Here is a 25,932-nt window from a genome sequence, read left to right as displayed (position 1 = left end):
ATATAAAACATGGAAAGAAGCTCGAACATATGAAAATGAATCGCCATTCACATATACCAGTGAACGCTCTACACTTGATTGTTCGTAGCGACCAGCTACTTAAGAGGGGCACAACGTGATTTCTTACAGAACAGTTCTAAATCATCTTGATCAGCAGTTAACCAGGGATCAATTTCATTCTTAAAACAAATGAAATTTTGCAAACTTGGCATGCCATAGAGATTTTTAACATAAATTGCAAACATCATATGCGTGATGACAAAGTTCAAATGTTACATCACCGAGAGGATGAACCAAACATCTTTTAAGAAAAGCTTCACCACGGGGAAGCTCTCCTATAAAATGCATGATGGAAGCAGAAAGCTACAGCTCCCAAAATCTTATAGCCGGGTAGAAAGCTACAGCTCCCAAAATCTTATAGCCAGGTAATCAACTTCAGAATTGAGACTTGTCAAGGCTGTCGAAATAGGGATGATCCATGGCTGCTTTGGCGGATATCCTTTCAGCTGGATCATACTTGAGCATCTTCTGCATTATCCAAAACAAAATTATATAAGCAATCCAATATAGAGGTAATAATGGCAAACCAAGGAGAAGCAAAATGTTAGCGCGAGCATGACGATGAAATGACAACATAAGCCAATTGTGAACAAAATCTAAACTAGTATAATCCTTAACACGCTGTAGCCCGCCGAGTCCTAATTGTTTTGCTTTACTGTAAACCATACTTTGATAATTATGAAACATAAAACTGACTTCATCCATGCCCTAAATTCAGGAAGAAAAAAAAAAACCCTACTCGACGGTAGATATTCCAAGTCTTTGGATTGGGGAACTAGTTCAAGCACAGCAAACTAGACATGCAAAATCACAATTGCCTATAAACCAATTAAAAAAACGAAGCATGAGAATCAGGGCGAAAACAATTCCAGTGCAGAAGATATGGTGAGTGACACGTTAACAGTCAATTCAACCCAACAAGACAATCTAGATTTTTTGTTGCGCTTTCCCATCCATAGAACTAGAAGCTTACAGCTGAAAAAGAAATGTAGCAGTAATAGTTACCGATAAGAGGTCCACCCCTTGAGGGTCCAGTGACGGGACAACTCGTGCAAGGTTTTGAGGCTCCCATTTCGGATAGACATGCCAATCTCTGAGAGCAGTAACTCCTGGCCACTGCTCTTCAGTCGGTGTTCCCAGCAGCCTTCCAATTAAGTGGTAGAAATTAGCATACATAACTTCTAGAATCCAATTAATTAATACACTAAATACGATGTGGTGTTGGTTTGGTTGGAAAGTTACATCAGCCATTCTTTTTATCCATAAATAAAAAGCGCAATATTGAATACCTGAAAATATGAAGCAACTGTTGAAACTCTGAGTCACCGGGAAACAGAGCTTGCCTTCTTGACATTTCAGCTGCAACAACAAAGACAAATACTTTCAAGGAATACCAAAGAAAAAATTAAAAATTAAAAAGTTGATATTAGATTAGATTAGTAATAGTACCGAAGATGCAACCGACGGACCACATATCGACGCCAGTGGAATAATGAGTGGAACCAAGCAACACCTCGGGAGCCCTGTACCAAAGAGTAACAATCTCGTGGGTGTAACTCTTAAGAGGCACAGTAAAAGCACGACCTAATCCCAAATCAGCAATCTTAAGAATCCCTTTCTCCTGATCAAGAAGCAGATTCTGAGGCTTAAGATCGCGGTGAAGCACACCGTGGCTGTGACAGTGAGCAACTCCCTTGCAAAGCTGGAAGAGAAAACTCTGTATCAGCGAAGGCGAGAGAGGCCTAGGGTTGGCACCTTTGCGGTGAGAATCGATGAATTTCTTGAGATCCGTGTCGAGATATTCGAAAACCAAGTAGAGATTGGATTTGTTGTTGTTGTTGTTGTGGTTGCGCTTAGAGGGATTGGAATCATCAAGATTGGAGTTGGTGCTATTGGCGTCAACGTGTTCGACGGAGAGGAGGCGGACAACGTAGAGAGATTGAGAGAGCATTTGAAGGAGAGAAACCTCGCGAAGAGCGGTAGGAGGAACGCCTTCTTCGTCCATTTCAAGTCGTGTTTTCTTGAGGGCGACTATTTGCCCTGTTACTTTGTCTTTGGCTTTGTACACTTTGCCGTATGTGCCTTCGCCTACCTTCTCCAGTTTCTCATACTTCTCCATTTTTTTTTATCTTTTCTGTTGATGATCCGATCCGATCCGATCTGCAGGGGAGGGGAGGGCAGAGGAGGGAGCAAAACCTAGATAGGATAGAATGAGTTCTTCGGACTAACAACGGTTATTTCCCTCTGTTTGTTTTAGGGAATCGGAATGAGAAACTTGTGTGCTTTAGTTTGAAATTCAAATTTGGAAGAAAAGGAGGGAGGCTGGGCTGGTTGGTTGGTTGTACCAGATCCAATCCAACGGATCGGAGCGTCTCTCCATATCGGTGGAGGTCCAACATGGTAATTATACACCCACCCACCTCTCTAGGCTCTCCTTTTTCTTTTGAATTTTTTTATATTTTTATATTCTCATTGTTGATTTAATAATTGATAAACAAAAGCAAGAAAATTAATTACCTTTCTTGCCACTTGGGACCCATTTCGAGGTGGAGTTTCCATGTCCAAACCATTTTCTCAATTAACCCCCAATTACAACGTTTAGATGTTGTTTTTTTTATCTTTATGATTTTTGAGAAATTGTACTTTATATCTTATAGTTTTTAAGTTATATGATACTTTGTATAAGCATATAAAAAGTTAACAAGAAAGTTAGAATTATTTACCAAATTGTTTTTTATTTCAATTAATAAATAAAAATTATATCATGTTCAAATTATGAATTTCTTGCTCATTCTTTTTATGACAAACATAAAATCCTAGTTGTATCATTTTTCACCATACTTATTGGAATTTAATTACTCAAATCAATAAAATTTTAAATCATCAATATTAATTTATAAATTTATTGTTGTTAAACAACGAGGAAGTTGTGGTCATATTTGTTATGTTAATGGTTATAACAAACAAATTTTGAGACATGAAGATCATAATTTTTGAAGTAGTAATTCCCCCACTATATTTGTTGAAAGATTAAGGTAATATACATTCAGGATAGAATAAAGCTTTAAATTTATAGACAGCAACTTTTATAAATTTTTAAGAATTTTTGTTTTGTTTCTAATAAAAATAAATAGAGAGTTTGTAGAGAAAAAATAAAGTGAGAAGAAGATTAATTTCTAATGACTTTCTGTTAATATGTCTTTTTTTGATAAATATTATAAACAAATGACTTTGAAGTAATTATTTTTTTTTATGGATTTTAAAAGTGTATATTATATGCTATCATGAGATTTGTAAAAACACTAAAAAAAAATCTAAATTAATTGTTATTGGTTATAGAACCCTAATTGAGAAGAGAAAGAAGAGAAGGACGGGAAAGAGATTGGGAAAAGAAATTGACATGGCATGTGTATTCGTGTTATATTATATGTGAAAGTAAATTTATATTTTTATATTATTTTAATTTTTGAGTTGATCAATGATATAAAGTGTTATTTTTAAAATTATAAAGACAAAGTGAAAACATAATGTAATTTTTTCTTTTTTTCTTCTTAACGCTTTATTTATTACAAGGGTTTAATGAGCTTAAAGTTTATTTGGATAAAATAAGCCTAAAATAACCTGACAAATTGAAATAGCCCACTCAAATTGTGAGTCTCTCTTTTCTTACAAATTCTTCATTGACTTCAGCATGAACTTTAAACAACCAACATGAGCCTTTTATGGATTCATGTCAGTATCTATGTCTATGACCTGATTGATAAGAAACCATGCATAAAAAATACAATAACCTCACATACTCAATATACAATCATACAAGATTATCGATAATATACTACATGTAATGTGATTTTTTTTTAAAAAAAAAAAACACAACCTTTTGATGACTCGTTTCCACCCAAAACTTTATCCATAATTGCTCATAATGTTTTCAAATTAACTAACAAAAATACATCATTAAATACAATGATACAATAATAATAATAATAATAAAAAGAACTTAAAAGAGTAAAACATCAAAATCTTATGTTAATAGTGAAAATAAGTATCCATTACTAGCAAAGACAAATTCATCATAAATAAAATAATAATTTTTAATAACTCTATTATTTTATTTATTATAAACTCTCATGAGCTACATAAATATCACAAACATAGAAATCCTATAGCTATATAAAATCCATTAAGGAATTCATATAACCAAACACAATAATAAACCATCTAGTTTTGAGGAGCATATGACGAACTTGTCAAAAGCAAAACATACAAAATAATAAGGATATTAATTAAATTCATATGACAACATTAATAATTCAACATATAACAATATTTTTTTTCATATAAATACACATGATACATATAACCCTTTAAGCTACACTATATAACTTCACAACAAATGACAGCAACATAGCACTATATCAATCCTTAGTTTGGTTTTTAAGTTAACAACATAACTCTAAAAGAAGCATTTCAAAGACTCTTTCTAAAACCATTTGAATCATTCATATAATATTTAAACCCTAAATTTTTGGCCAAGATATGTCATATGGTCTTAGGTTTGAATTTGGTGCTCTCCACATTAATAATTAACTTTATAGAAGATCTTCTTTCCAGACCAATTCTCAATCTTTACTAATTAATTTTATAGAAGATCTTCTTTCCAAGTCCAATTCTCAATCTTTACTAATTAATTTTATAGAAGATCTTCTTTCCAAGTCCAATTCTCAATCTTTACTAATTAATTTTATAGAAGATCTTCTTTCCAAGTCCAATTCTCAATCTTTACTTGATTATTTGTTTATATAACTGAACAAACAATTTAAATTCTACTCAAACAATCTTGCCAATATATATATATATATATATAATATATATATATATATATATATCATCTCTATTAATTCCATTTATATGATTATCTCATATTTGACAAATATCTCCGTCAATGGTTGGTATCTTAACTTAATGATCGAGGATATATTCTTTATGGTTGACTTTTGAAGCCCCACACATGTGGTTGGTTCTCATATTTAAATACATATTTTACATGTCTTTTGAGGGCATGAACCTCTCCCTTTATTGTATTTTATTGTGGGAGGGAAAAGGTTTTTCCTTCAGACAATAAAAGGAAAGGGTACGACTATTAAAGAAAAGGAATAGCAGCAAAAACTTGAATTTATTTTCTATGTTAAAGAAAAACATGTAGCCTCTAGAGTATCATTGCAGGGAAATAATGGTGATATTGTAGGAAATTCTTTCAAATGAGAGAAACACTTACAAAAAAACAAATTCAGAATTCAAGAAGGTTTTTTTTTAAATACACGGAATAAAAAAAAAACATAAAGATTTCCCTCTCCCTTTATTGTCCAAGGAAAACGGTTTTTCCTTTTTTTATTTTATTTTAGTCCTTAGATTTTTTATTTTCCAATTATATGATGATTCCTTCTAATTTTTAAATACACGGAATAAAAAAAAACAAAAAGATTTTTTTTTCCCTACAAAAAGGTTAAAATTTTTACAAGAATGCTCAACCCTTCCAATTTGGTCTTATAAAAGCCATGATGGAATGGACTGGTAGAAGCAAGCTCCCTGTGAGCAGGACGTTGGAGAGGGATGCCAATTGCTAAAGTGGGGTCCAACGTAAAAATGAATGGGACAAATAAATTTTAACAAATTTTTCACATAAATAGACAAACAAATAAATAACCCAAAAGTTTTATAATATTACGGCACCTCCGTAACCTACCAGGCATGCAGCAAGAACCGCTGCCTAAAAAGCACAAACAAGTAGCCAAACCCAGGCATCAAAATAAAAATAAAATACCCTCCCTTCTCTTTCCAAATTAAATTTACGTATTAAGCTCAATTCTCTGGCCAACCTCTACTAGGGAAAGCCCAGCTGATAAGCAATGCAATGCATGAACTGTTATAAAACCCTAGTCGCAAATAAAGATAGAAACTATCTAAGATCAAACAAATTCAAGAAACCTTTTTATGAAAGACCTCCCTCCAAGCTGTACATATAACTTTCACCGAAGAATGGAATTCTGATCAGTCGCCTTGTATCTGTTTCCCTTCTTTTCCTGGTAGGATTTGAAATCCTATATTTTCCATGTCCATCCTCCTGCGTCCTTGAGTTTCCGAAATAATGTAAAAAGAAGATGCTCTCGCAACTCAAGGGCAACTGGATGAAAAACATCACAAACAAGAAGAAAGTAGTCCGCCAACTATTAAATGGCCATTTGAAATACAATTCTGTCATTACACCGATGGAGCAGAAATTGAAATGTTCACTCTGAACTGAGAATGGTAAAGTCCGCTAGCCCAGCGACCAGAATCAAAAATAGATAGAACTTATTTAACCGGAAAATACACTGTACTCAACAGGTTTCCGCAATTATAGTTGCTAATAGTCAAAATTTAAGGAATACTGGTGTGTTTTGAGTAAACATCACTTCTAGTTATCGACAACTTCAATGAGGGTGGGCTCATAGTCATTAGGAGCCTCAAATCCATGAAGATTGATCACAGTTGCTGCTACATTGGCAAGTCCACCAGTGGGAACATCATTGCGGAACCTGACACCAGCTTTCAATCCAGGGCCTCCAATTGCAATAGGCACCTACACAGGAAGTAAGCAAATTAAATATGTTGACTCTTATTAATTCAAGAAAACAGAGAATAAGAAGCAAGCACCATGCTTCTAGTCCTTCAATGGAGAAAATAAAAGGCAATGTTACTTACTGGTTGAAGAGTGTGCGATGTGAGAATCTGGAGGTTGCCACTTTTATCCAAAAGGGGTTTACCAGACTTGTCCCTCTTAACCATGTCTTCAGCATTGCCATGATCAGCAGTAATTACATAGATTCCACCAACTTGCTCTATCGCATCGATGATCATCTACATTAAACAAGTATCTCTGGTCAGCCAGAAGGCATCAACATGCCAGGAATTAGGAAGGAATCCAGTCTTGTTTATACAACTTACTCATGGAAAATACACATGCTACCTGACCAGAATGGGCAAAACAATCAATTATTTATGTGCACATCCCTATCTAAGCATTGTGTATAACCTTTTAACTCTTATTTTCCCCTTTCCATGCATCTAGGGCTCTGCCTCAGTTATTGCATGTTAGTTCAAAACTGGGAGGCAGCTTTGCTATTCACATTTGTAAATTGCACCAGAACTTTTTATTCGACCTTCACAAGGTCCAGTCTAAAATGAAAAAAATTGGCAGCAGCAAAATCACTTCCAACCATTTTCCAAGTGATACAATGTTTGCTGTGTGTGCTGGTTCTCGTAAATATTGTTTCATTTAATTGTGTTAGCTTTAATCTGATGAAACATAAATCACCTAATGGTATTTCCTGAGTAAACTAATTCATTGTCACCAACCAAATGATGAGAGAATGGAATTAATAAGAATAAAAGCATCAACACTAATGCATGACAACATACCCTACCCCAATTAACTGCAAATCTCAACACCTAATTAAGATTTTCACTACTCAGGAATTTGTGACACCGAATGGACCAGTTCGTAAGTAAGTCTGAAATAATGTTTAGCATAGATCAACAGCAATGAAGTTCAGAACAAAAATAATAAGATATAACAGCAATGAAGTTGTACCTGAACAGCACCATCAGCAGCCTTGCATGCCACTACAGTGGCCTCAATGTCTCCTGTATGTCCCACCATGTCACCATTTGGTAGATTGACACGAACCTAAACAAGCATGTGAAACAACATATCAGTCAATATTTCTATTTGAAATGAGACCTCATTCATCACACGATATGTGGCATTAATTACCTGGTCAAATTTTCCACTAAGGATGGCGTCCCTTGCCTTTTCAGCAATCTCTAATGCCTTCATCTTAGGTTGGACATTGAATGTAATTCCAACATCACTTGGAATCTCCACATATTCCTCCATTTCTTCATTGAAATAACCAGAACGATTTCCATTCCAAAAGAAAGTGACATGGCCAAATTTAACAGTCTCACTGTTGTACAAAAAGCCAATCATATGTAAGAAAATATCAAGGACTTGAATTTTGCAGAAGATGGAGTCAAATAGGGGAAATTGATTTTATGCTCAATAACAAACAGTTGATAAATCAAGTTGAAGCAAAAGTATAAAAAGTCGCAGCACAAATACTATCCACCTAAAGAATCCTTTATGCCTAATACCTTCCTAAATATCCAAATGTCCTCTGCCAAAGTCAGGCCAAATTTAGATAAGCCGACCGAAGGGCTAGGCCGAGTAATCAAAGAGTTGTAAAATAGAATAATTGCATTATCCAAACAAACTACTTGGGAGAAACCAGCGAATAAGTATTGACAGAACATACAGACTATAAGTTGCAGGCCACCCTCAAGGAGTAAATTTACTGACTAGTGTTTTCATCATTCTGCCAAAATATGGCTCTGAAATGAGTTAAGTCGTCAATTTATTATAAATCTACTTGCATTTCAGAACAATTAAAAGAGCAAAAGAAGCCCAGAGATACAGAAACAAGAAAAAGACGGCTGTGCGAAGCACGCAAAGAGTATTCACAGATCAAGATATCAATGGTGCTAGCTCACCTGCAAGCAAAGGTGCGAACACCATTATGCACCAAGTATTCACCAGATGTCCTTTCTATCTCAGGAGGAGTAACGAGGTAGTGGCTTGGAAGCTTCAACTCACCATCATATTGAAGCATTCCAGCATAATGGATTTTAGGGACTCGAACCCGATCAAATTTGTCAAAATCCGCATATTCAAGAGCCTTAGCAAGCATAGTCATGCGATCTGCTCGGAAGTTGAAAGTGACAACAGCATCACCATCCTTAATTGGTCCCACGGGATTTCCACTCTCATCAACAATGACAAAAGGAGGTAAGTATTGGTCATTCGCCTTGGGTTCTTCTCTCAGTTTCTTGACAGCTTCAACACCACTTCTAAACTTGTATGGGGCTTCACCAAGTACTTGGGCATCCCATCCTCGTTTCACCACATTCCAATCATTCTGCAGAAGATTTGCAGAAAGGGTTCAGGCATGCATAAAGGAATAAAGCTAAATCTATAACCCTAAAGGAGCACACAAACTGATATCTATAACAACACTCAAGGAAAAGATCACTTTTGTAATTTATGCAAGTTACTTATAATTGACATCACCAAGAGGGTAATTACTATGCTCTTCCTAACTTATAAAGGAAGGATATCCATTACCTTCATCTTATCAACAACAACAAAGCCTTATTGTCAAACTATTCGGGGTTGGCTAACCATTCAGCATGATCATAAAATAAATCCTCTTCAATAAAAAGATAGTTTAATCCTTTGTTTTTTGATGCCACTTCCATCCACAATTTTTAGTCTCCTTCTACCTCTTTACCTTCATCTTACAAGGAAATCTTAATTTGCATCAGATTGGCATGCAGGCACGTCATTAATATACCAGCTATAGGCCACTGGTTGCCACCCAAAAAGACCAAAGTGGCTAAGAATGATTCTTCATTCCTCCCCAAAATCTTGTTTGACTAGGTCCTAGGTGTCATTTCTCCTCTGTCCAAGCCGCACCTCTTTTGGAGTGGAATAGGGGTTTTTGAGCCCCCAATGGTGTGAAATATATACTTAGTGATGAGTTTCCTTAGAAATTAAGTTACAAAATATGAAGCAGGAAAAAAACAGAAATTCATACGAGAATGGCCATAAATGGGAACCATCACTGGAATTCTTCCCCTTAATTAAGAAAAGAATTTACAGCCATACCTCATAGCGGTCCATTGTGACATACATGCGCCCACCACCAGATGCAATTTGTGCATCAACAGCTTTCTCGCGTAAATTTGACAGGTCTTTCTCAAGAGTCTCCACAAAGCCAACACTTGACCCGTCTAAAACATCACGGCCATCAGTAAGAAAGTGAACACGGATTCTTTTAGCACCGCGTTCAGCAGCACCTTTCAGCAACAACTGCAGAAAGAGAAAGGACAAGGAAAAAGGTATCAGGGAAAACACTACATGATTTCAGGAGAACAGAGCAAGCACAATGATGAAAGTAATAAAAAACAAATCTTACCTGCAACTGATCAAGCCTTGAGTGAACTCCACCATCGCTCAATAGTCCAATGAGATGCAATGTGCCATTGTTGAAAGATTGTTTAATGTACTTAAATCCCTCTCCGTCATAGATTTTTCCAGAGGCAAGAGCAAGATCAACAAGCTTCGCACTACATTCACAAGTAAATAAACATAAAACATGTTATGTTAGTTATCGTATTTTATTCTCAAACTCTTAAGAGAATGAACCATCTGCATAAGAAACTATTGGAATAGAAACAGGAAAGGAGAAGTTAGATACCCCTGAGCAAAGATGCGACCAGCACCAAGAGCGTTGTGACCAACTTCACTGTTGCCCATGTCATCCTCACTTGGAAGCCCAACAGCAGTACCATGGGCCTTAATCAATCTCCATTTTTCAGGGGCAGTCTATCCAAACAACAAGAACACACAGTTATTGTTTAAACTATTATTAAATATTAGAATAATAGGTGATAATTAAGGGGGGAAATGTTTTTTAAGATTAGATTACATTATTAACAATAACAACAACAAAAAACAGGGAGAAAAATAGTACAGTTTTGAAGGAATCCATGGTAGGAGTGTGGGCGACGTGGATGCAGTTATACTGATCAGGTTTAGCCTCGCCCCAACCATCCAAAACCACCATAGCAATAGTCTTCCCCTTCGGAAGCTTAGGATGATCCGCCAATTTCCATGCGTTCTGTCCTGCGCTCCCCATTTCTTTATAAAATCCGGCTTCTGATTCGCTTGATTCAATCAATTTGATTAACACAGATAGCGGCAGCTAGCAATGGAGGATGAAGAGGAAGAGAAGAAACCGAGGCTTTTCTTTCGGAAACTGAAGTTGGATCTGAGTGGGTGGCGATGGTTTAGGAGATTGGTTTCGGTGGTGACGAAAACCTGTTCAGTGGCCGTTGGTTCTATTTATACATACAATACCACTCTTGCTATCATATTAGACGGTGTTTAACAGGCGGTAGAGGTTAATTTTTAAGATATTTTTTTTGTTTGTAAATATAATTTCAAAAGTTATTTTTTAAAATTACCAAGTGAAAAAGTTTTTAAAACAATAAAAATATTAAATTTTAATTTTAACTAACAAATATTTTTTTATGAATTATTACCTGTTCCGTGTTTTCAAACGGCACGGTCCATTAATCAATCTTAAACGCCGTTTATATGGCTACTTTTCTAGGGTTATGGCAAACAAGGGTTACACCTGGCTTTTTGCCTTTGGTTACATCTCCCGTGATCTTTTCTGACGGAAAATAGTGGTCGTAGTTGGTAGGCTGGGGTAAGATATTCTATAGTCTCTAAATTTTAAGACTGATTATAACTCGGTGCTTTATATTTGATAACTTATAACTTAGTCCCTGGTTATAGCTTGGTACCTTATATTTAATTCTAGTACACCAAAATTAAAATAATTCTTCATTGATGGGGAAAAAAGGCAATAATCTCAAAAAAAAAAAAAAAATTGCAATTAACTTTCTCACTAAACAATAACATCACTAAGTACAAAGCTTAAAATAGAATTGCTAATAATATCTTCTAGTATTCAAAATTTTAAATTATAATTATTTAACTTTGAGCACTGGAATTTTTATTATCACAATAAATTGAGTTTTTAATCTAAAATTAATAAAATTATAAGTTTTTACACAAATTTGTTTTGTGAATTAATTATCTCTTTCGATAATTTGTTAGGCTTGAATTTTGCTTTTATTTTTTTAATATTATTTAATTCATCAATTAAATGGTTGGTTAAATAAATTTTGTTCACATTTATATTTTAGCTTATTGAATTGTAAATCTAAAATTATTATTATTATTATTATTATTTAACAAATCTCATTGCTCATTTTTCTAGTAAAACTTGTTTTTTTCTTTAAAACCCATATTATTAGGTTTTTCTCTATCAATTTTAAAATATCAAAGACTACATTTGGTATGTAAAAGAATTCAACATATCTTTTTCTAAAATAATGGTTAAGGAGCTAATGTACATATTTTAAAATATGAGGAGCTATGTTGTAATCACATTGAGATTTCAGGGACTAAATCATATATAGTTACCAATCGCTCTCAACTACACGTGCATCAGCCGGCCACGCGATTCTTCTCGAGATTTTTTTTCCTTTTCTTTTATGGTTTCAGATATTTAGGAGTGAAATAAAAGTCACTTTTTTAATTTTTAATTTTAAAAATATATTAAAATGATTTTTATATTTTTATATTACCCTATTAAAATAATTAAAGAAGACTAAAAAATATTATTTTAAATTTTTTTAAAAAATCAAAATTCCCAACGATATTTTAATTTAACAACTCAGGCTTGATCGTCGGCAAATGGAATATTCTTTATTATCCCTTTTATTATACTCCTACTGCTTCTCAATGCATGTCCCGCCCCGTATTGGTTTTTTTTTTATTTAATTAAGATAAAACGGGGCCTTACAGGTATTTCATTTATTTGACAAACTAATTTACATGTTAGTATAGACTGGATCCTTCGTTAAATAATTTTAAAAATGCATCTTACACGTTTGTTTAATATATTTTTTAAAAAATTAATAAATTCTACTAAATACTAATTTCAAAATTTAAGCCCAAAAAAAAATTACAAAAAAAAAAAAACCTCTTATATTTTGATACCATAATTTTTCTCTAAAATTATATTTAGTGCTTCTTTAAATATGTTTGGATCAACATTAAAAATAAATAGTATTTTATTTGTAACTCAAGTAAAATTAAAAGCTTTTATAATAAATTTTTTTAATACAAGTATGCATATCTTTAATATTTTTTACCATGAAAGTATTACTCCTAAAAATAGACGAAGCATGAATCCTTCGCTCACAGCAAACACTTGAATATGTTAATGCAATCTTCATCTTTTAATTAATGTATCTCTTTAGATTATAGTCATGTTTGATATTTTTTCAATACTTTTCTAAAATAATTGACATTGTGAAATATGTAATATTTATAGAACTTGATTAATCCATCAACTCACACTTTAAACATCTTAAAGCTTCTTATTCTTCCTCCAAATCTTTCCACTTTTATCTTCAAAATCCTTAAAACTATTATCTGTTTTACACTAAATGCAATATTATCATCATTATTAATCTTGTTTATCTTCCACTTTTTTTTTATTTTTTTTTTATTTTGAGCTACTTTCCAAACTTTGACCAAAACATGCATCATTATATAAGCTAGCAATTCAATTATTATTATGTTTTTTTATTAACAAATTTAAATTCTTTCTCATGGAAAAAAATGTAATCATCATTTACCTCATCCTCCTCTTTATCATTTATATATTTATCATAATACACACTACTAGTATCAATATTATCCATTTCAATTCTTTTCACATCCTAAACTCACGTCATTACAACTCCTTTTAAAAACAATATTATTATTAAAAAAGTCTCCAAATCATCTAAATCAAACTTCTTATTGTTAAAGGAGCAACAGTATCATCCACATCAACATAAATATGTATTTCTTCTTCCCTTATATATATATATATTTCAATATCTTTAGTATTGATTCATCATTAAATATTGATTTTCTTGATCATCTATTATTTTAAAACCATACATATTTACAGTGAATTTTTTATTTTTTTTGCATATGAATAATATGTCTATATAGACTATATAGCATAGCAACAATCTTTTTTAATGTGTGATAGACCACCATAATAAAGACATTTTATATTCTGCCATTACAAAAACATACAAACCTAATTACATACATGCATATGCACAGCAAGTATAAACAATAGTTTAAATATTACCAAAACACAATTAATTAGGGTTTTTATACCATTATTCACATTAATCCTAATTTATCAAATTGGGGGTCTTGATACTTAATGCACAAAGCACGATTACAAGTATATAATGTAACTAATACTAAAATGCTTACTCCTGTAATCATTCAAGCCACAAACCAATTAATTAGGGTTCTTATAGCTTTAGGAATAGCAACCTTAATTTATCATATTGAGGTTTTCATTACTTCGATAAACAACTTTCATAATTAGTATAAAACATATAAAGAACAATCTAATTTTTTAATTACCAACCTAAAATCCAATAGTTTAGGGTTTTCAAAACTTCAAGATTCGGCTCAGGGTAACTTACAAATTATTTATTTTTTTGTTAAATCAAGTGTATATTTATAATATTTTAACTATTACCTGCTAATTTAATAGAAAATAAATCGACACACATGCCATTCAATCGAGATTCACTTAAAAAACTTTCCTCTCCACTGTTATCCATTATTCATACGAGGTTTTTAGCTCCATACTCGTCCGAAAAGATTAGGTATACAGAGAAAGATCTTGCTTTAAATTTAGTGTTTTTGTTAGGTGTTACGTGTTTCTAGAGAGAGAAAGACTGGAGAGAGAAATCATTTTTGACCTTATAATTATTTAGTCTCTGTCGTGGAAGAAAATAAAACAAATTTTCTTTAGATCGAATAGAAAGCCTTACCTGCCCCCATCCACACTCCACACCTAACAGGCTACCCTTTTTGTTCGCCTACCCCCGGCGCATTTTATATTGTTTCCGTCATAAGTATTTATTAATGTTCTTTGATAATGATAATTTCTTTTTAATTTATATTCTTTGTTAAACTCCAACCACATGCAAAAAAGTTGTACCAAACTAAAGGTAAGTAAATTTGCTCATTCCACGAAGTTTTAGCAGTAAAATCATTAGCTGGACAAGCCAATTTTTACACGAGGAAACCAAATTCATTTTTATTATTGCTTAAAAAAGTAATACATATTCTTACGCTAATATATTTGTAGAATATATGGGTGCGTTTAGTAACATGGAATCGGTTTTCTTTTCCTTTTTCTAGTTTTATATTCTTTTTTCATTATAAAATTGAAAAACAGGTTCATTTATTAAAAAAATATATTTTAATCTTGTACATGCTAAAAGTGCTTGTATGTAAAAGAAAAAAAATTTATTGTTCATTTTTTTAATTTAAAAAATAGCAAAAAACTTGTATTGAAAAACAACATAAAACCTCTAAAATATATTTTCCAGACCCTATTCTTTTTTATAAGAGAAGAAAGGATTTTTTTTTTTTTAGGGTGGGGTGGGGGTTCTTAATTTTGTAAAAAGAAGTTACCATTTCATATTATAATTTTAAAAAACCTTTAACTAATCTTCAAAGAATTAAGATAAGAAATTATTTATACTAGATATGCAATATACTCTCATCCCAAAACATTATATCTAGAATAAATTGTATTGATGATGTTTAAAAATCTAACATAAAAAACTTGTCATGTTAGAAAAAATATACCATCACCTTAATTCATTTTTTTATATGTGCAAGGGGTGGAAATATCTCAACTTTATGAAAAATATTTGTTACAGTATTATAATTAATAAAAAAACTAACTGGTTTTTAAACATCTAAAATAATGAACTGATATGTTAAAAAAAATATTATTATTTTAAAATACTTTACATGAAATAAATTGTATTATTAATTTTATTTTAAATTAATAATAGTTTACTGCATATAATGTACATATAATATAGTTATGTGGTGTTAACAAGTTTACTTACTATAGTAAGTTAAATCCTTGTTAGTGGTTTAAAGTTTAAACCAGGTCCATAAAATAACTCTGATAAGATTTACTTGTTAGATAGTTCTAATATTTTTGACTATGATATTAAAAAGTATTAAATTAAAAATAATATTTTTAATTTTAGTATTAATGAATATTATATTATTTTTTTTAAATATTTTTAACTTTGATATCACTAAATATTGAAATGAAGAATAATATTTTAAATTTAGACATTAACTTTGATATCACAATAATATTACACAGTGAAACTTTAATACTACTGTGGATGCCATTGTCCATTCTACTGTGCATGCAGAACCTCTAAAAAGTGCTTGTATGTAAAAGGAAAAAAACGTATTATTCATTTTTTTAATTTAAAAAATAGTGAAAAACTTTATTGAAAAACAATGCAAAACCTCTAAAATATGTTTTCCATACTCAGCATTATCACACCCAACATCGTATCATCCTATTTTTTTTATAAAAGAAGAAAGGATTTTTTTTTGGTGGGGTGAGTGTTTTTAATTTTGTAAAAAGAAGTTGTCATTTTATATTATAATCACAGAAAATCTTTAACTAATGTTTAAAGAATTAAGATAAGAAATTAGTTATATTAAATATGCAAAATATTATCATCCCAAAACATTATATTTGAAATAAGCTACATTGATGATGTTTAGAGATCTAATATAACGGACTTGTTATGTTAGAGGAAATATACCATCATTTTAATTCATCTTTTTATGTGTAAAGGGGGGGGAATGTTTTAACTTTGTGAAAAAGATCTGTTACTTCGTATTATAGTTAATAATATGTAAAAAAAAGATATTATTATTTTAAAATATCTTACATAAGTTGTATTACTAATTTTATTTTAAATTAATAATAATTTATTGCATATAATGTACATGTAAAATATTTATATGGTGTTAACAAGTTTACTTACTATGCTAAGTTAAATCCTTATTAATGGTTTGAAGTTTAAACCTAGTTATTATAAGAAAGATCCATAAAATGAGTCTAATAAGATTTACTTGTTATATATAGTTCTAATATTTTTGACTTTTGACTATGATGTTAAAAAATATTAAACTGAAAATAATATTTTTAATTTTAATATTAATGAAATATTATATTAAAAAAGATTTAATATTCTTAACTTTGATATCACTAAATATTGAAATGAAGAATAATATTTTAAATTTAGACATTAATAAATATTACACAGTGAAACTTTAATACTACTGTGGATGCCATTGTTTATTCTGCTGTGCATGCAGACTCAAAACCACCGTGGATTCAGACATTTCTATTTGTTTCCCAACTTCGTCTCGATCGATCAACTACAACCCCTGCCTGATTATTATATGATCTGGACAAAGAGCGAGAGTATAGGATAGTCGAGCGGATGCACAACTTGTTGGGCTTTGATTCTAGTTGGGTTGGGTTTTAAGTGTGTGTACTGTGAGGGGCATCAAGTTTAGTCTCTTGCAATTTATTCCTGGCCACTGGGTTTTAGGTGGGTTTTTTATTACATTTGTTCAGCAGTCTCTCACTCTTTTGATTGACAATTATGGGCCATGCTTTCCTTACTGTAGTTGTCTTTGGTGCCCTGCTATGCGACATAGGCTAGAGAGGCATCGTTGTGCATTTTAATACGCACACTATTGTGCGATATTGAGAGGGTTGCTGCTCTATTGTTTGGAGTTTTTAGTTCAATCTTGACTAGGAGCGTCGGGTTCCAACACCTCTCCTAGGAGGGGAGGGGATTGTAATCGGGTAAGTTTCTCCTTTATTATGGTTTGATTTTAGGCAGCTTTAATTATTTTTATAATGATGACTTTCTCTGTTTCACTGTCTTTTATTTTTGTCTTGGTTTGATGCATTTTTATGGCGTGGACACTAGCTATTTTGCCTATAAAATGGCTTTTAAAGGAAGAGATTTTCTTCCTCTATTGGCTTTTTGAATTTATGTTTTGCTTTTTATGAATGTGAATTTTCCTTCTCCGTTGCAATGGTTTGATTTAATTTTGATTTTTTATTTAGATTCGTGCTTGAACTCTTTCATGATGGTTTTTGATTCTGTTGTTGTGAGAACAATTATTGAATCTTTTCTTTTTCTTTGGAAATATTGTCTCTATTTTTTGTTTGCCACTGTCGCTTTATTTTCCGTTTCCTTTGATCTATATTGGAGGTTAGTGGAGTTTTATGGTCTTCCTTTCATTACTTGGAGCTGCTTTCTTTACGTGTTTTTTCACGATAGTCTATGATATAGTCTTTAGTACTCTTGCTTGATTTCTTATTGACATTCACACGATATTCTGTGAAGTCAACTTGGTTTTGTGTTGGTTTTTTCTATCATTTTGACTTCGCTTGGTTTTGATTTCATTTTGCAATTTTTACTATTGAAGTCATTGGTTTTTCTTAGGTGTATGTGTTGTCTGTGCTCTTTTCTTAGAGATGGAAATTGATGTTACAAGATTCATCCTTTTGAATTTATGACTATTGACTTTTTTTTTGTTTTTCAATTATATGTAAGGGGTCGTTGTTTACGAGCTGGGCCTTTGATGTTTTGGATAGCTTGAGCTGTTTATTTGTTTGTTTGTGCTATCTTTTGATTTTTCATCTACATCCCTGTGTTTTTGTTTACGGGATTTTCCTTTGGTTTCTCAAATGGCTTCTGCTGTTTATTTAGGTAAGATTGTGTTGTCTCTTGTTTTGTAGTCCTGCAGTTGTATGTTTGTTCTAGATGAATTTGCTTTGTGTTTGTCCTTTTGCATTTAGAGAGATGTGATGATTTTTTTTTAACAAAAAATGAGATATAAGTTGTGTGTTATATGCTCAATACAATGTTGCATGTTGCTTAAAACCGTCATGATTTCTTTGTTTATTTAGTTTGGTGCTAGTTTAAGGCCTTTGAATAACTTGATTTTTTGAATCTTTTTCCAGGCTCAATTACATCACGCCTTTGAGAGGTGATGACTGTTTTTAGAAAGATCTTGTTTAGAGTTTCAAACAATTGATCCTGATATTGCTACCTTTTCTATTTTTAAAGGTTTGCTCTGTGATTCTGTTTCTCTTTGGCTTATATCATTTCACACTGGACAAATTCATAGAGGATTGTTATTTTTGAAAAGCTTGTTGAGATTATGTACAAAGTACAATGGTTTCTTGATTTTTCACGCATTGTTTCTTTTACATCATTGTGGTGATTGCAGGATCTTTTTTGCAACTATATATACTACTTTTCTTATTCTCTTCGCACTTTTTTCTTGTTTTGAAGTTGCGGAGATGTTGTTATGCTTTTTTAGTTTTCAAAATGAGATTGATGTTGTGTATTAAGTGTTGGGTGCGATGTTGCCTTCTCGGTAGCTCTAGATTAGATTCTTTGTTTGTTTGGTTGGTTTAAGGATGGTTTTATGTCTTTGGATAACCCAAAATTCAAACTGCTTTTCCAAATTTAATTATATCATGAATTTGAGAGATTGTTGTATTTTTTGAAGTGAAGTTCATAGAAGTTTATCTCGATTGATTCTAGTACTTCTCACACATCTCTCTCTCTTATAAAAAAAAACCTTTTTGTTAGTTCTTATGCGTTAGACTAGAATTGTCTACGAGGCATCTTTGCATGAACACAAAGGTTTGTGATGTTTAATTGAGATTATGGAAGCTTAGTTTCAACATTTAAGATTCATATGTATTTACTGTAAACGTAATGGTTCCATGTAGCAATGCCAATTTTTTTTTAAGAAATTACACATACAATATCACATTTAAGATTCATATGTATTTACTGTAAGCCTAATGGTTCCATGTAGCAATGCCAAAAAAAAATTAAGAAATTACACATACAATATTACGACAACAGTCCTTTAAAATGGTGGAAACTCCAAGATGTAAAATACCTTCAACCACTTCGTGAACTTTCATCTATGTAGTTTTTTACTGTTGACTTTAGAATGAGTTATTTCGGCTGCCGCCTCCTTGGGTTAGCACTCTTTGTGTTTGATTTTTTTGGCACTGACTATTTAAGCTCTTTGAAAAAGCGAAGAACCCTCGATTGCTCTAAAGCCTACAATTGACACCTTTGTGACTATCACAATGAGCGTACTCTTGAGTTCATATTTTTTTCTCCTTATTTTTCATATTGGTCCTGCACATTGTTTGATTGATGTTTAAATATGGCATCTGTTCTATGTTTTTTTTTTTTTTGAGCTTTCATGCATATTGACCATGTCTAGAGCATCACATACGATGGTTCATACAATAACTCAGCTCCATGACTGCATGTTCCTATGCAAAAAAACCCAAATAACTAGATGATTATCATAAGCTATCTCCCAAATGGTTTTCTGTTTTTTTTTTTTTCAAGCTATGCACTTGCATTTCAGTCATATTTTGCAACAGATTCAAAAATTTTAGTCGTGACTGCATTCTTTTCTTTCCGTTCAGCCCACATTTCAAGTTCTTCAATATTCAGATATTGTTTCCTTGTATTTCCTGTCATTGGTGTCTAGAACCAACTCCAACTATCTTTTGCAGAAGTAGTGAAGCCATTTGACAAACTACGATGTCCACCAGGATTCCATTTTGCCGCTAACCATGTAGGCTGCCACAACTCTTTCAATGTTGGTGGACTGAATATGCTAAAAAACACGTGTAAATACTAGGATAACATTAGTTTGGTTAGAATCCATGGAGCCTTTTTGTCTTGCTTAGTTCTCTGTTTCAAACATGTTTCTTAATGCCACTATACTAAGCTAGTGTTGTAACTTAACGATTCACGAATTTAGTATATTGAAAGGCACTGTGCCAACTAAAACTATCACTCCCTTACTGAAAATTACAGGCTTGCATCTTTTTTTTTTTTTTTTCAAATGTCAGATTGCAGAAACCAGTGTAAAACACTGCAAAGTATAGCGGAGCGCGGACAATGAAGCTAGCTAGTATGGATCTAGATTCTAATTAGGCATTGGATGGCATACCCTCCTATGGGATTTGTTCATTAAATGGTAATTTGGTATATTATTTTTTTATTCGATAACAAGGAGTTTATGCGTCTACTAAGTTAGAAATCTTAATTAGATGATGTTAAGCAGATATTCTCGATATTATTTTGATGCAATTAATTTTTTTATTAAATTCTTTCGATTTGAAGATCTAAACTCAAAAAACTATTAAAATCGAGTATATCTTCTTAGTCACACTGAGAAGACAATATGCTAAACTGCAGGTTGAAAGACAAACCCGCACCTTATACCAGTCCATGTCAGGCCACCCAGTAGACCTTCGAACCCGCAAGTTGATGGCCTAAACCCATACCTTATAGCTGAGGGGCCCAGCTCACATTAGACCCCTAATTTCACTTGATTCTTTCAAGTTTATACTTAATTATAATGATCAAAGTTAGAGTTTGCTCAAATATCAAGCATTAAAACAGCAACATAAATATAATATACCAAGATTCTCAAAATGTAACTACTAGTTTTTCTTTGATTGTTCTATATATATAATTTTATTTTTATTTTTAGAAAGGAAAACAAAAATTACAGGGGAAATTAGAAAAATAAACCACAGCAGATGATCATCATCACCCCGACTTAACCTCCGTACCCTTTGCCCAACAAAGGGCAAAAAAAAAAAAAAGATGAGACAGCAAGCTATTGTAGTTTGTTTTTCTATTGAAATAGATAGTTGCATCCTCACATGAAGCTTTGGCTTTTTATTTAAAAGGAAAAAACCAAGCTCGACATACCGGTAAAAAGAAAATAGAAGAAGAAAATAAAAGGTGAGGATTTGGACGCAAGTCGGGCTATAATCGATGAAGGAAAAGGCCGCCAGGGAGGATGTGGTGTTGCAATTATTCACTTTCCAGTTCCCATAGCGTTCAAGCAGCAGATCAAAATTCAAAATCAGAATGGGATGATCCATTCCTTGCTAATTAATTATGCACTGTACGGTTTATATATACCCTTTAATCCCCTTTATATGTAGGAGGCAAGTGTCATAGCTAGCTGGTTATAATTAGGTAGAAAGTCGTCTGGTTGAACCAAACATCTGGTCGAGGAGGATGACAATAGCCATGGCCACAGAGCTGTCAATTTCTGGGCCAACAAGGAGGTGGAATACGTCTCCACCAAAAGCCACCCCACCAACTCTCTCTTTCTGCTTGATCTCAGCCACCCTTCTCTTCTTCTCATCATACACCGCACAGCATCTTTGTGCATACGATCCCTCTATCTCATACATAACGTTCTTGTTACTACCTGCGGCTTGGCTAATATGAGCCAAACACTTTTTGTTGAGGATGCTAACATGCTTCTTCACAGAAAACCCGGGGTTGATGGCTGTTTCTCCATCATACACCAACCAATTATCTCCTAAGCTCAGCCTCTGTTATTAATTACATCAGATAAAAACGAGTAAGACCATTAATATAATTGCCTAAGTAAGCAACCCATTAATATCATTCAAGCTGGTGTATGAACACATATATATATAATATACCTTGCGTCGCATGGTGAGGAGAGGCTTGCCAGCAGCATCCATAAGAACGATCTCACCATTACTACCGGAATTGGCCATATAGTTGTCAACCCTAAACAAAAGGTTGCCCTTGCTATCAAAGACAGTAAAGCCATTGCAGTTGAACAACAAAGACTTCTTCCACACGGTTAAAACAACCGTGTGATCTGCGTCTAAGGCATTGTTAGAGGACTTGAGCTTGAGCAGCTGGCGCTGCTTCTCATTGGTGGCGGCGGTGGCGGGAGCAACGTTAGGGTATACTTTTGTCATCGCTGAACTTAAGCGGGGAGTAATCGATTCCAGCCTCGCAACTTTACCCTGTCCTGGAGAGGAGAGGAGAGGAAAAGGAGAGTGAGGAAGAGGGGCGTGTTTCTCTTCTTTGAGTTGTTTATGGCAAGTTGATATATATTCAACACTCACCCTTATATATATATATAGTAGCCGTATATTCAACACTCACCCTTATATATATATATATATAGTAGCCGTAGTAGTAACAAGATCAAGAGGTAGCCAAGGGGTGAGGCTTGAAAGGTTAATATTCCTACGGCTAATTAATGGTTCCGAGGTGTCCAAACAAATCGAAAAATATTATAAAGGATGCCTTGACAAAGAATCAGATCACCACACCTAAAGGCGCACGATTGTGAAAAGAAAGTCCAAGAGTGCGCCACCCCTCCCCACACCCTGACCCCTCAATTGCATGACGTGTATGACGACGAAAAGCAACCCCCTAGCTATTATTATTATTATTATTTTAAAACGTAGGGTATTGATTAGTTTGTGCCTATCAACTACGTTTTTACGATTATATATCAGTTTTAATATTAGGTTAAGCTTTGCGGTTCGCGGACGCTAGTGAAATTCAAACTTAAAATCTTAAAAAGAGTTTATTTACTGTTTGTGTAGAGGTATAATTTGGTTATTTTTTATTTTTTAAAAATTATTTTTAATATTAATGTATCATTTTGGTTATTTTTTATTTAAAAATATATTTTTTATTTTTTAAAAATTATTTTTAATATTAATGTATCAAAATATTTAAAAACATAAAAAATATATTAATTTAAAGTAAAAAAATAATTTTTTTTTAAACTAAAAAACGATCTCTTAGCTTCTAGCAAGAGATTATGAAGTTATTTACCACTTAAAAAAATAAAAATAAAAGTCTTCCATCGATGGGGTTGGTGGTAAGTAATGTGCTTGATAATCATTAATTAATTAATTAATTAATTGTAGATCAACACCAATGATAAGAATTCAGTCTTTAACAATTGCAGCCCCACGCTATCTTTTCTTCTAAGCCAATTAAATAATAATCATCACTCATGGAATACCAAGCAAGCAAGTACACAAACAAATACTATACATACATACATACATACATACACACATACGTGCCTATATATAATAAATAAAAAAAATCTATATGGTAAACTTGTGGCTGAGGGCTAATTAGCGGTGCTAGGAGTGACACCCGTACTCTTCCCAGAGATATTTTTTTTGAGGTGTCCTGCTTATACCAAGTCAAGTCAAGTAATAATAATAATAATAATAATAAAACTAAAAAATAATGGTAATTTATTTTGATTTTTATATGCCAACCATGAATTATTACAATGAAACCGGGTCAGCCTCATTTTTTTTTCTTTTTTGTTATTGAAAAACTATTTAAATATGGTCACTCAATTTTTATTTTTTATTTTTTCATTCTTCCACATTATATTCATAAAGACCACATTATATTCATAAAGTTTCAAATCTCAATTTATTTCATTAGACGTGCAATGCTGTATTTATAAAATAAAAAACTATCTTCACATTAAATTAATCATCATTGTAAATTAAATTTAATTTTATTAATATAAAAAAATATTATTTTTTTTATTGTTTACATGGAGAAAAAAATTATAGTTTGATCTAGAGTATTAAAATCCGGACCGGCCGGCGAGTTGATCTAGAACCCAGTCCTATGACTGGTCCGGTGGAGGCTAAAACCCGCTTGGAAATTGACCCGGCAAAACTCGGTTAACCTGGGATCCGGGACCCGGGACCCGGTCCACCCGGGTGAAACTTGGTCAATTTTTTTTTTTTTATTACAGTCATTAAAAGACGCCGTTTTGGCCTTTCCAAAGGCAAAAACGGTGAAGACTCTTAGTGAAGGATTGGCCTTTCAAAGAATGAAGCAATATCAGTTACAATTGGCAAACCTAATTATCTTTGAAACCCAGCTGAGGAGTAAAGGACGTCTCGGCCTATTGATCGCTGAGGAGCAGAGGACGCAGATGAGCAAATGACGTCCCGACCTATTGATCGTTGAGGAGCAAAGGATGTCTTTGAATCTCCTTCTGAAATGCAGCGTTTTTTGTAGTCTCATTCTACAGTGAACGCACACATCTCTCTATCTAGCCTGTGTTCAGTTAGTCACCTTCCCGCCACTTCCTGCTGCTGCCTCTTCTCTTCCTTTGACCTCCGCGTCCCAGCCTATTGCGCCGGCTGCCTCTTCCAGTTAGTATTTCAAGTTTTCAACTACTATTTCTTTCATTCTTTTTGTCTCATATCACTGTTAGACTTAGGCATTGAATCTTAATCAAAAGCAATCTGGAATTGTTAAATTGAAAACACAATCTGGGTTTTGCTCATTTGATCATAAGCAATTAATTGTGGAGGTGTCTGTATTGTGTGGAATAGTTAACGTGCTAATCCGAGTGTTTGAGCTTTTAAAATATATATTCGACAACGGTTTGAAGTAGTTTTTGTTGCTTTCTTATAAAAAATTTTAGAAGGAGTTTAACTATGGAGGTGCATCGGCTGGCTTTTTTTTTTTTTTTTTTTTCGGGTTTGAGTAGGTGGGTTTGCTCTTATTTTGAATTAGATGTAAGGGTAATTTTGACGCTCCGGTGGTTTAATGGATCGGTGTGCTACCATGGTTGGGTCATGTTATTGAAAGGCTGTCCGTTTAAAAATTAATGTAATAATTATTTTTTAAAATATATTAAAATAATATGTTATTATTATTTAAAAATTATTTTTAATATTAGTAAATCAAAATAATATAAAAATATTATAAAATATTAATTTAAAATTCAAAAATATATTTAAAACATAAAAACAAATATACTCATAATTTTTTATTATAGAGATAACTCACGATATCTCAGATTATAACCCATTTTTTTACAATAAAAAAAATGAAGTTAGAGCAAAATAAGCAATTAAAAAAAAATTCAAATATTAATTTAAACCAATTCAATAATCTTATATAATTTTGATAATATATTTTTATTTAAAAATATATTTTTTATTTTTTAAAAATTATTTTTAATATTAATGTATCAAAATATTTAAAAACATAAAAAATATATTAATTTAAAGTAAAAAAATAATTTTTTTTTAAACTAAAAAACGATCTCTTAGCTTCTAGCAAGAGATTATGAAGTTATTTACCACTTAAAAAAATAAAAATAAAAGTCTTCCATCGATGGGGTTGGTGGTAAGTAATGTGCTTGATAATCATTAATTAATTAATTAATTAATTGTAGATCAACACCAATGATAAGAATTCAGTCTTTAACAATTGCAGCCCCACGCTATCTTTTCTTCTAAGCCAATTAAATAATAATCATCACTCATGGAATACCAAGCAAGCAAGTAC

The 25,932-nt window shown here is 32.4% G+C and overlaps 3 protein-coding genes and 1 long non-coding RNA gene across 5 annotated transcripts; 1 reads left to right on the top strand and 3 right to left on the bottom strand.

Moving 5' to 3' along the window:
• Positions 1-150: 150 nt before the first annotated feature.
• Positions 151-2,453, bottom strand: LOC105121815 (cyclin-dependent kinase B1-2). Its single transcript, XM_011020617.1, has 4 exons — positions 1,510-2,453; positions 1,350-1,419; positions 1,066-1,204; positions 151-528 (listed from the first exon to the last, which is right to left on the bottom strand). Exons 1-4 carry the CDS (start codon positions 2,177-2,179, stop codon positions 436-438), a joined length of 972 nt encoding a protein of 323 aa, XP_011018919.1. The 5' UTR covers positions 2,180-2,453; the 3' UTR covers positions 151-435.
• Positions 2,454-6,245: 3,792 nt separating this feature from the next.
• Positions 6,246-11,045, bottom strand: LOC105121814 (2,3-bisphosphoglycerate-independent phosphoglycerate mutase). The gene is made up of 9 exons (XM_011020616.1): positions 10,695-11,045; positions 10,419-10,546; positions 10,137-10,287; positions 9,827-10,030; positions 8,653-9,077; positions 7,877-8,069; positions 7,694-7,789; positions 6,805-6,960; positions 6,246-6,682 (listed from the first exon to the last, which is right to left on the bottom strand). The coding sequence occupies exons 1-9, from the start codon at positions 10,857-10,859 to the stop codon at positions 6,518-6,520; spliced, it is 1,683 nt and encodes a 560-aa protein (XP_011018918.1). The 5' UTR covers positions 10,860-11,045; the 3' UTR covers positions 6,246-6,517.
• Positions 11,046-17,020: 5,975 nt separating this feature from the next.
• Positions 17,021-21,398, top strand: LOC105121812 (uncharacterized). 2 transcript variants are annotated; one of them, XR_841609.1, is made up of 3 exons: positions 17,021-17,531; positions 18,702-18,807; positions 20,637-21,398. It is a non-coding gene; the product is annotated as an uncharacterized LOC105121812 (long non-coding RNA). The 2 variants fall into 2 exon arrangements; XR_841608.1 differs by lacking the exon at positions 18,702-18,807 and having other exon boundaries at positions 17,059-17,531.
• LOC105121813 (protein LURP-one-related 8) lies at positions 21,217-22,573 on the bottom strand. The gene is made up of 2 exons (XM_011020615.1): positions 22,260-22,573; positions 21,217-22,145 (listed from the first exon to the last, which is right to left on the bottom strand). Exons 1-2 carry the CDS (start codon positions 22,545-22,547, stop codon positions 21,777-21,779), a joined length of 657 nt encoding a protein of 218 aa, XP_011018917.1. The 5' UTR covers positions 22,548-22,573; the 3' UTR covers positions 21,217-21,776.
• Positions 22,574-25,932: the final 3,359 nt, after the last annotated feature.

This window comes from Populus euphratica, unplaced genomic scaffold, assembly GCF_000495115.2.
Source record: "Populus euphratica unplaced genomic scaffold, PopEup_1.0 scaffold46.1, whole genome shotgun sequence".
Taxonomy (NCBI): domain Eukaryota; kingdom Viridiplantae; phylum Streptophyta; class Magnoliopsida; order Malpighiales; family Salicaceae; genus Populus; species Populus euphratica.
Note: the sequence above shows the minus strand (reverse complement) of the source record. Positions and strands in the feature narration are given on the sequence as shown.